The following is an 11,481-nucleotide window of genomic DNA, read 5'->3' on the forward strand; positions in this document are numbered from 1 at the left end:
AAAGGCACAAGGTACTGACTGACATTTGGGGAAAATGTCATAACAATAGCAGCCACTGTTTACTGAGCATTTGTTATGCAGGCTGTGAACAACAAATAGGATCAAGGCTTACATCCTCCAAAACTTTCTTGGGAATATATCTTAGCAGCCTAAATGCCTGCCTAGCAAGCATGAGGTTATGAGTTCGATTCCTGGTACAAAAAAAAAGTTTTTACTGTACTTGCGCATTGCAGCACATGCCATAATGCCAGCACTCAGTAAGCTGAGGCAGGAAGATTGATTGGAGTTTGAAGCCAGCCTCATCTGCATAGTGTGTTCAAGGGTAGCCTGCACTACTTAGCCAGACCCAGTCTCAAAAAAAAAAAAAAAGACCATAAAAGTTAAATGTTTTGAATTGATTCAGGATATCAAGGCTGTCAGAACTGTGCAACTAAAGACAGAAAAGAGAATTTCCAGGACTACTTCAGAAAGTGGCAACAACAATAGGATGAGTGTGCTCAAAGCGAAGGAGAGGCCAGGTATGCTGGCACAAGCCTGTAATCCCAGTACTCTGGAGGCTGAGACAGGAGGATCATTGCAAGTCTGAGACCAGCCTGAGCTACAAAGTGATCTCAAGGCCAGCCTGCGCTGCACAGTGAGACCCTGTCTGGAAAAAAAAAAAATTAATGCTAACGTGTCTTTATTGTAATAAACATTTAAACATAAGCATTCACTGTATTTTATGACCGCACTTCATCTGCCAGTCTCGGTTCCAAGGACTTTGGGTGTAGGTGTTGTTAGGGTGACAACTTTTTATTTAAGGAAAGTGAGGGTTTGAGATACGAAGTTACCTGCTCAAGATCACCTAGCCAGGAGGTAGAAGAGCCAGAGGCCCGTGGATCTTTAGACACTGGTCTCCCCTTATTTCCTCCTTCCCCAGTTTTGTTTTGGAACTTGAGGCCCAGAGAGCCCACGAGGCCCTGCGCTGGGCCACCAGGTATTTGGGATGGAGAGCAGTGGCCACTGCAGTGTTGGGTGGTTGATGGGACATGGCTTCCTAACTGGGGGTAGGAGTAGGAGACTTGGGGGGCTGGGGATTTAGCTCAGGGGCACAGCGCCTGCCTGGCAAGCACAAGGTTGTGAGTTCGATTCCCGGTAATGGAAAAAAAAAGAGAGTAGGAGACTGGGGTCACACGTGGGTGTGTGGCCTGGGGAAGACACGTGCAATGGGGACACCCCCAAGTTGGAAGTCAGTAGCATGAGAAAGAGTTGGGGTGTTTGGGGAAACGTGGCTGTGTATCTTGGGGGAGATGGCTGGCAGGAGGCCGTGCAGGATCCTTGTGTGGTGCCCGCAGGCAGCGCAGGCCCAGAACACGGCTGCCCAAGATATGCGGGTCCTGGCTCGGGTGATGTCTGAGTATCTTCCCCTCAATCACCCGTAACTTAAACAGACTGGAGAGGTGGCTTCTCCCTCAGAAACAGCGAAGCTTGTCTGGAGTGTCCCTTAAATGCTTTGCTGTGCAGGAAGGTGACAGCTGGAGCGGGCTGGAAGCACAGGAGGCCTTGTTTTCCACAAGAGTCTTTATTAAAGTGTAAATCCAAGCTCAGGCCTCCCCTGGGCCCCATGCAAAGCCCCTGCATCGGGCCTGGCGGCGTCCTCCACACACCAACCCCTCAAGGCGCCTCGAGCGGTGGCGTCCAGCCAGTGCAGGGCGGCGCCATATCTAGTTAACTACAAGTCCCAGCAGACCCCGCGGCCAAGGTACCCGGGTCTTTCTTGGACTCCTAGAGCAGAGCCTCTTGGGAAATGTAGTCCCGGCCGCTAGGGCAAATTAGCGGTTCCCCTGATGGGCATGATCCTCACACCCACCCGGAAACGGCTCGTGGCAGAGATGGGGAGTGGACGGGATGGACGGGAGATGGAAGATGGAGCGGGGCAGAGGGCTGCTTGGGGTGGGGGCGGCGTCCCTCTCATTCGGCTTTGGCTTTGGCTCCAGAGACTGTGGCTGCTGCTGAGGCGAGGGCTCCCGTTCCTGGGATCTTAGCTCGGATCCTGTGGGAGAAAAGCTTGCGCTAACGGGGTGTGGCAAGACACGGCGGAGCAGGCACGGGAGACTCATGGAAAGCTCGGTGGGGGGCAGCTGAGTGCCCCGGACAGGCCCCAGCCCTCCAACTGAGGACCCGGAATGAGCTGTCACTGGTTCCGCGAAGGGGACACTCAGCGCCAGCTTTGTGCGCAGGGAGTGTTGCGAGAAAAGGCTCCCCGCCCCACCCCCCTGCCCGCAGCCTCATGCTTACTTAGCTTTGATGTGGCTCAATTGATTGGTCACCAACCCCACATACTGGTCGATCTGGGCCTGGGAATATCAAGCAGGAGTGAGAGAAGGGACTGGAAGAGGTCCTTCTCCTTAATTCACGGAGGAGACTGCTTCCTCCCCTTGCCCCCCCCCACGCCAAGGGGCTGGGGGTGTGGCCGCCTGCTCCACCTGCCACTCTGAACCCAGTCTGATGCCCTCGGGCATCTGCAGCTCCAGCTGTAGGCTTGGTGGCTTGGGCCCTGCTCTGTGTAAGGAGTGACATCATGTGGACTCCAAGTATCTGTCAGCGGGCCTGCTCCAGAGCACCAGGGTAAATTTTCACTGAGTCCTGTGTTGCGGGGTGCAAAAGCAAGTTGCCAGTGGATCAATCTGCACTCTAATTTTTTTTTTTTTTTTTTTGTCTTTTTGAGACAGGGTCTCACTATGCAGTTCACGCTGGCCTTCAGTTCACTTTGTAGCCCAGGCTGGTTTCAAACTTGCAATGATCCTCCTGCCTCAGCCTCCTGAGTGCTGGGATTACAGGCATGCACCACCATGCTTGGCTGATAGTAGTTTAATTTAAAATTTGGTTGAATTTGGAGTCTCAGGGATTCAGGTCTGTGGGGAGTTAACTAGGTCTATGTGTCTAGTCTATGTGTCTAGCAGGGTATGTTATGCTCTGGCTCTCAGCTGGACTGAGAAGGGAATGTGCATCAGTCCGCCTGTCCTTAGATAGGATGGCTGTCCCTCAGTCCTGGTTACGCCAGAGTGCCATTCCATCCAATTCTGAGTGGCACAGGGTGGATGCCAGCTGCTTTAGGCCATGAGGACATCACCAGTCTGTCTGTCTGTCTGTCTGTCTGTCTGTCCTGGGCTGGGCTGGGTGGGCGGCAGTCAGATCCATAATGTGTGTCTGTCAGTCTCTGGTACCCAGGGAGAAGGCATTCATCTATCTGCCTGCTTCTGGCTGGAATGTGTGAAAGAGAAAAGCTGTAAGTCAGGCTTTTGCTGTGTGGTGAGGACATGTAAATAAGTGAGACATTGGACACATCATGGGGTCTGAGTGTCACTTGGCCACCTGTGTCAGTTCATCATAGGTGGAGGCATGTCAGTCAGATCCTTAATCGTTCTTTTTTTTTCCCCTCGATCTTTCTTTTTTTTTTTTTATCGTTCTTTTCTTCTTTTTTTTTTTCCCCTCGATCTTTCTTGAGACATCAACCAAAATACCTGCCCAGCCCCAAGTGTGGTGGCCCATGCCTATAATCCCAGCACTCTAGGAGGCTGAGGCAGGAGGATCGAAAGTTCCAGCCCAGCCTGGGCAATTTAGCAGGATCCTGTCTCAGAATAGAAAATAAAAGGACTAGGGATATAGCTCAGTGGGTTAAATCCCCAGTACCAGGAGTAGGGGAGAGCCAGTCTCTGGCTATTGAGACATACTGATGTTAGACTGTAGTTCTCACAAGGAGGGGCAGCAGTCAGCACACCTGGGTCTGGCGGGGACATCTGTCTGTGGGGCCCTGGGTCTGGAGGGAGGCAGTTAGACCACCTGTATTCGGTAACAGGGGACTTGTCACACCCACCTGGTGTTGCCGGTACAGCAGGGGGACAGTGAATAAAGCGATCACTCCTGTGGGCACAGAGATGGGATCAGGGTTTTTCCAGGACACTCACAGCTCCTCCTGGAGCACTGTCCCCCATCAAACCCCAACAACCCTCCTCCCAACCTTGCCCCTTCCTAGCAGATTCCCCAGCTCACCCAGAATGAGAAGAGTTAGGCCATTGAAGACGGCACCAACAAAGGTCAGGATGTAGAAGAGGAGGGCCAGCTGTGGGTGAGGGTCATGATCAGCAGGGCCCACAGGCTGTGAACTTACCCAGCCATGGTCCCCCCTTCCCCGGGGGCATAGAGATAACCACCATGGGAAGCCGAGGTAGGGGATTTCCGGTCACCTTAAGGGAATCCACCAGGTCTTCTACCAGGAAGAAATGCCGCAGCTGCGTGGCCGTGGAGACCACGTGGGAGGCGATCTGCTGGGACAAATGTTCTGTCTGCTCCCGAGTCAGGGTCAGGTCCACATCAAGGTAGGCCCTGATGGGACAAAGGGGTGGCAACACTTCAGTGGGTGCGTGGGGCTCAGACTGAGAGGAAGTGGCTGAAACAAGGGCAATAAAGAAGGCGTGGGGGAAACAGCAGTTAAGATTGAGGGATGAATTGAACCACATGCAGAGGGCTGGGGTCAACGCCAGGATCGGGGAAAGAAATCAGGGATTAAGGGGCTGAGGCAAACCTCTTCAGATCAGAGTTTAGGGCTGGGGGCTGGGAGTCCGAACCTGATTTATGGGCCGGGGATATAGCTCAATGGCACAGCACCTGCCTGGCAAGTGTGAAGTCGTGAGTTCAAGTCCCGGTACCAAAAAAAAAAAGAAAGAAAGAAAAAAAAAAAGAACGAAAGAAAATGGAAAGACTGAGCCAAGGATGTAGCTCAGTGACATAAGCGCTTGCCTGGCAAGCCTGAGATCATGAGCTCGATTCCCGGTACCAAAAAAAAAAAAAAAAAAGAATCTGATTTACAACCAGGGGCAGGATAGAGGGTCAGAAGAGACAAAGATGAGGACAGGTCAGGGTCAGGGTGAGAACCAGGGTCTTGCGCGAGCTCATGGTGAGGGTGTTACAGGTCGGAGCTGGGATGTGATAGGGCTTCGGGCCAGGGGTTCTCACTGGAAGGGGTTGGCTCCATCCCCCCGGTGCACAGCCTGCAGCACTTTGCGGTAGACCCTGAGAGAGATGGTGCCACAGAGCAGCAGCAGAGCCACGTGCGCCGCCACGGACACGATGCTGAAGTGCAGGAGGCAGAGGAGGGAGACCATGAGGCCTGTGAAGACCACTCCCGACGTCCTGGTGTCCTTCCAGTACAGCAGGTCCGCCACTGGGGACAGGGGCAGGCATCGGGCTGGGGCTGGGACCGACCCCGGGGCTGGGACCCGGCCCAGTCCGGCTGACCTCCTGACCCGTTTCCCATCCCATCAGAGCCCCAACCCAACTTCCACATTTTCAGCATTTCCCAGGAAACCCAAGTTAATCATTTAGCAAATCCTCTAAACCTTACTCTGTCCCATGTAATTACACGGGACACACAAATGCGTACCCGCATGCCTTGGCCATTATTTAATGAAAATTGGATACACTTTTCTGCAGCATGCGTATCTCCCCCCGCACCCCTGTACCAGGAATCGAACTCACGACATTCCACTTGCCAGGCAGGCGCGGTGCCGCTGAGCTAAATCCCCAGCCCCTAGCACGCATATCTCACTCAACTTGCCTCCTAGAATTTCCTCCCAGTCAACTGGAAGTTTTGTTTTGTTTTCCGGCAATGGAGATGGAACCCAGGGCCTTCTGCATGCTGGGCAAGCGCCCCATCACTTAGCTAGCTCCCCGGCCCTGAATAGTTCTTTAATCCATTTTGGTTTTCTTTGTGGCACTGGGGATTGAACCCAAATACTCTCTCACCGAGTTACATCCTTAGCCTTATTTATTTATATTTTGAGGCAGGTTCTTGCTAAACTGCCCTGGCTGACCTCGAACTTGTGATCTCTCATGCCACAGCCTCCAAGTAGCTAGGATTACAGGCATGCACTGCCACATTCAGCTTCTTGATTCACCGTGTTGTTGTGGGTTTTTTTTTGTTTTGTTTTGTTTTTTTATTGTTTTTGTCTCTTTGAGACAGGGTCTCACTCTGCAGTTCAGGCTAGCCTTGAGCTGACTTTGTAGCCCAGGCTGGTCTCTTGAACTCTCAAGGAATCTCCTGCTTCACCCTCCTGAGTGCTGGGATTACAGGCATACACCACCACACCTGACGATTCATTGTTTTTAAAAGCTGTAGGAAGCTGGGTGTGGTGGCACACACCTGTAATCCCAGCACTCATGAGGCTGAGGCAGGAGGATAGTTGTGAGCTCGAGACCAGCCTGGGATACAAAGTGAGCTCAAGGCCAGTCTGAACTGGAGAGTGTGACCCTGTCTCAAAAAGAGATAAAATAAATAAATAAATAAAAGCTATAGGAAGTTGGTATGGGTGTCTACCTAGCCTGTAATTCTAACACTTGGAAGGCTGAGGCAGGAGGGCTGACCTGGGTTACATAGTTAGACCCTGTTTTTTTAAAAAAGGAAAGAGGAAATAAAAAGAAAAAGAGACATGATATTTCATACTGTGCCTGTGCCATCATTTGTTGTATTGAAACTTGGTCCTATCCTTGGGTAATTTTTCCTAATCTCTCCCCTCAAACAGATTGGCAAAGAACATTCTTCCATAGATATTCTTATCTCCTGGAGCTTCTATTTCTGAGACAGAATTACAAGGGGATGCTGGGCATGGTGGCCCATGCCCTCCTGTCTCAGCCTCCCGAGTGCTGGGAGGCTGAGACAGGAGGGCTGTTTCGAGTTCAAGACCACCCTGGGCTACAAAGTGAACACAAGGCCAGCCTGAACTGCATAGTGAGACCCTGTCTCAAAAACACACACACAAAAAAAAAAAATCACAGGGGAGTAATTGCTGGGTAGCTGGTTGTGTATTTTTTTTTAACTTAATCTGTATATTTTGTCAGATTGTTTACTAGCAGGATGAACAATGCTTTGTAGGTTTTTGTTTGCTTTGCTTTGCTTTGTTTTTTTGTTTGTTTGTTTGTTTTAGGCAGGGTCTTGCTATATAGTCCAGGCTGGCCTTGTAGCTCATAATTGCTCAAACTCCTGGTGATCCTCCTGTCTCAGCCTCCCCAGTGCTGGGATTACAGGCATGTGCCCCTACGCCAGGCTATGATTAACAATTTTTATTTCCACAAACCATGTAAGAGTGATCTTTTCCCAGCAGCCTGCCCAGCAATGGATGTTGTGGGGTTTTTTTTCATCTTTGCCAGCCTGACAGTGCAGAGTGGGAAGGCCTTGACATCCTTACCAACACGTGGGTGTCCTAAGTCCTAAATGTATTAATAACACCATCGCCTATCTAAACCCAAACTCAAGTTTCTGACTATAAACTCACTTCCCAGTCTGAGCCCTGACCATGACCTCGACTGCAGTGTTGTATCTCACTCATCTAAATTTCCATGTCTGGAAGGACCCACGGCAATGTGAGCCCATCTTGGGGTTCAGTATCCTTCTATTCCTCCACTTTCCCCATCCTCCAGTCAAAGGGACCATCCATGGACTGCTCCCGCTTCTATGCACATTCTCCCATTTACCTCTAAATGGGGCGGCCACCTCCATCCCCAACACAGGGCCCTCCCCGCTCCCAGGCAGGTTCCCCAAGCCCAAGCCAGCGCGTGGGGGAGGGGCCGGGTCGCCCGAGGCGGGGGCTAAGTTTAGGCACGCTGGGGGAGGGGGCCTGGCCCGCAGCTGTGCTGGCCTGTCCAGCCCCTGAGTGACAGCGCCTCCTGGGCCTGAGGTTGGAGGAGGGGGTCTCCCCGCTCCTGGTATCCAAAGCCCTGGTTTGGTGGAGAGCGGACCCCACAGTCCCTCCCCACCCTCCCTGGACCCCTCCCTCAGCCCACCAGCCTCAGCCTGTGGCGCTGGGGAATCCAGGGCCAGTAGGAACCATGCCCCAGATTGGAGGGAGATAAAAGCGAATACGGACACCTTTCTGCTGTCAGCCACCCCCAGCCCCAAGCCGCCCCGCAAGCCCACCTTTACTCCCCATCTTGGCTCGAGAGAGAGGCTGCGGACACCGCTGCTTCTTGGGGATTTCGCCCACTTCAGTGGGATTCAGAGGGAGGGAGGAAGGGGAGGGGCTGCTTTGTACCCAGCCAATGACCAGCCGTAGAGGTGGGGACAATTCCAAAATTGGAACTCTTTGTAAACAGCCAACAACTGTGATGTCTGTAACCAACCTGTGTCTGGTCTTGGAGGTGGAGCCTATTTTAAAGAAAGGCTGGGTCTATTTACAACTGGCCAATAGATGAGGTCAGGGAAGAGGAGAATATTTTTTTGTGTGTGTAGAGTTGGAAAAGTCCCATATCCACGTCCAGGAAAGATCTTTATTTTTACAGATACTGGCTTGTCTATTATCAGCATGTAGGGGGAGCATTCCTAAAGACAGAAAATTATTTTTTAGCAATGAGCCAATTTTTTTTTTTTTTCTTCTTGGGACAGAGTCTCGCTATACAGTTCAGGCAGGCCTTGAGCTCACTTTGTAGCCCAGGTTGGTCTCAAACTTGCAATGATCCTCCTGCCTCAGCCTCCTGAGTGCTGGGATTACAGACGTGCGCCACCATGCCCGGCTCAATCAGCCAATCTTAATGCTGCAAGGAAGGCTAACTTCTCAAGTGGGTCAGGAACTATTTAGAAAGAGACAGTGGTATTCTCAGATAATAGGAAAAATTTTAAGGGGCGGAATTTAGAATGTCTCCCCCTTCTCCACTGTGCTCTGTTCCTTTAAATCCCAATCCTCTCACCCCTTAGAGCGCCCTGGCTCAAGAGCTACTTACCCAAAGGGTGTGGCTCCAGCCTGAATTCTGATTGGTCCGTGCTGTCGAGACACTGTCCTGTGGTTGGCTCCTGCTCGGGTGGCCCACGGCACTCCTCCTCTTCCAGCGTGGGCTCTTTAGGCCCTGAGTTCAAGTCTTGGGGTCTGGGTGTGGACGGGGTCCCAGAGCCAGAAATTGGAATGGGATGGGGAGTCACGACTTCAGGCTGCGAGGACTGAGCAAGTTGGAGTTGTAGGTCCAGTTCTGTCAGTGGTAGAGAGCAAAGGCCATGAGCTTTCTCCGTGGAGGTGCCCCGCGGAGGGCCCACCCACCTTTTGTGGCGTAGGTCCCAGCAACTCCGACATCTCACCTTCTCTGGTCTCTCCCGCCTCCAATCTGTCGGGTTCCTCGTCTTCCAGTGGAGTGGAGCTGCTGGTGGCGGAGTCCTCCCCAGACTCCGCTCCCTGGGCAGCCCAGCCAAGCTGGTCCAGCCGGAGCCTCAGATCCTCCAGTGGACGCTCGGCTGGAGGGACGGTGTCAGGGTCACCGTGGCGTCCAGGCTCGGGGGATTGGCTCAGGCTGGGGATGCTCTCCAAGCTGTCTCCCAGGCCAGACTGTGGGGGCAGGTCTCGCGGTTCAGAGACTGAGCGTCCCTGGGGCCTGGGGCGGCGGGCAACTGAATCCCTGCGGGCCCCGGAGCCCACAACACCATCAAAAGCGATGTAGGAGAAGGTCAGCTCCCTCGGGGTGCCCCAGTCCTGCGACGTGGTCTCCTCTTCGTCGTCCTCCGAGAATTCCCGGGCTGTGTGCAGCTCCCGAAAATCTGAGTCGTCATTGCCTCCTCCAGTGGGCAAAGCAGTACCATGAGCTTCTTGGAGCAGAAACCTGAGCTGCCCAGGTGGTGAAGCCCTTGAAAGCCCGGCCCTCGAATCCACCCCTTCACTTACCTTCTGTGGAATCGGGGGTAGAAGAGGCTGTAGATGGAGCTTCCTCTGTGAGAAGGAAAGAACCGAAGACTCTTAGAAGCTTAGACTGTCCGAATCACAGAAGTGTGGCAGTCCCGGAATCTCAGATGGTCTGAATTACGGAATCTTAGAATATTTGGAACACAGGACCTTTAGGACATTCTGCATTCACATTGTACTGTCAGAAGCTCAGAGTCTTAGAAGTTCATATCCAGGAATCTTAATCTTAAGAGTCTTTGTATTAGGGATCTCAGGAGGTTTCAATTCACTCTTTCAACATAGACCGAGCACCTACTATATGCCAGACAGTGTTCTAGGCCCTGGGGAACATAGCTATGAACAAAACAGACAATCCCTGCCTTGTAGAGTTTACAACCTATGGGAAAGATAATAAGTAAATAAAGTTTGGGTCCTAATAAGTGGAGAAGGCAAATAAAGCAGGGTAAGGGAAGAGAAAAAGAAGGAGCCCTGTTTCAGACACAGTGATCAAGAAGGCTTCTCTGATAAGATGATGTTTAAGCAGAGACCTGAAGAGAGGGAGAAAGCTATGAAGACATCTAGGGAAAAGTCTTCCAGGCAGATGGGACAGCCAGAGCAAAGTCCCTGAGGTAAGTACAAGGCTTGGCATCTGTGAGGAACCCCGACATATGCAGATGTGACTGGGGTGGGGGGGAGACCTAGGGGACTCTGTAATCTGAGGTAAGGACAAGATCTTAGAATTAGGGATGAGACTAAAGTGAAATCGCAAATCTTTAAGATTTGGGTATTTGGACACTTAAGGCATGCAAATGGTGAGCGTGTCACCATCCCCAGCTGTCAGAAGCACCTTGTGTGGGACAGAGGATAGTAAACAAGGTCTGACAGAGACCTAGGCTCAGAGGTCCAAAGATCCAACCTGGTATTTTCTGCCGGAGCTCCAGCCCCTCAGAGCTGACTTGAGCTGTGCACAAGGAGACGCTCAACGATGCTCAGCACCATTTGGAAATTCAGTCAGACCCCCAGGCCCCACCTCGTTTCTTCAACTGGGGAATCAGAAGCCTGGAATGGAGTAGTTCTTTCCCAGGGTTAACGCTAATGGGTGAAAGAGCCCTCTAAAGACCCGGAGTCCTGGCACCAACCCAGCGATAGCTGTTTTCTGGGGACAGGGGCTTGGACAACCAGGCGAGGTTAAGGCTGCCTCCTGGGCAAGAGACGAGGGTGGGATGCAAAGACAGTCGATGGGAGTCAGACCCCTCTTCTCTAGCCTGGCTTGCCCCTCGGTTCAACCCCCTCCCAGCCAGCTGTGGCCAGCACCAGGGCCCGGGGACAGCTCCCCGCGCGCTGCTGTACCCCCAGGCTGGGCGGGGCGACACCTCAGCGCCCAGGGCGCCCAGGGCGCCCAGGGCCAGCGACCCCAGAGGCCCCCTCCTCCACCCGGTTTCACCCTGGTCTTCCGGGTCAGACTGCCCCCGTTGCCGTCAGAGCGCGGGGAGAGGGGGGAGGGGACAGCTTCCTTTGTCTCCTTCGCCTCCTTCTCTCATCTCGGCTCTCTTGCCGCAAAGCGCGCGGGGAAAAACAGAGGGACCCTCCTCCGGCCGCCAGGCCCTACTCCAGGCCCAAACCTCCCTCTACTCACTGCAGTGGGCGAAGACCGGCAGGACCTGCCCCATGGCCCCCCTCGGGCCTGCATCGGGACCCCCGCCCACACCGGCCGCGCCGCCCTGGGCCTGGGGCCGCGGTGGCTCATCCTCGCCGTGCCCACGACGACGCTGCCATCCTCGCCGCTGCCTCCTCCAGGGCTGCTCCC

The 11,481-nt window shown here is 53.2% G+C and overlaps 1 protein-coding gene across 1 annotated transcript; it reads right to left on the reverse strand.

Moving 5' to 3' along the window:
- Nucleotides 1-1,542: 1,542 nt before the first annotated feature.
- Rtn2 (reticulon 2) lies at nt 1,543-11,476 on the reverse strand (the record flags this gene model as incomplete). The annotated part of the gene is given in 10 exon segments (XM_005413783.2): nt 1,543-2,032; nt 2,278-2,336; nt 3,857-3,903; nt 4,033-4,102; nt 4,227-4,365; nt 4,996-5,203; nt 8,752-8,994; nt 9,101-9,571; nt 9,678-9,722; nt 11,311-11,476. Coding segments are annotated over 10 exon segments (1,398 nt in total). The 3' UTR covers nt 1,543-1,950.
- Between the last annotated feature and the right edge of the window lie 5 nt (nt 11,477-11,481).

Source organism: Chinchilla lanigera, unplaced genomic scaffold (genome assembly GCF_000276665.1).
Source record: "Chinchilla lanigera isolate Chin_1 unplaced genomic scaffold, ChiLan1.0 scaffold00173, whole genome shotgun sequence".
In the NCBI taxonomy this organism is placed as follows: Eukaryota; Metazoa; Chordata; class Mammalia; order Rodentia; family Chinchillidae; genus Chinchilla; species Chinchilla lanigera.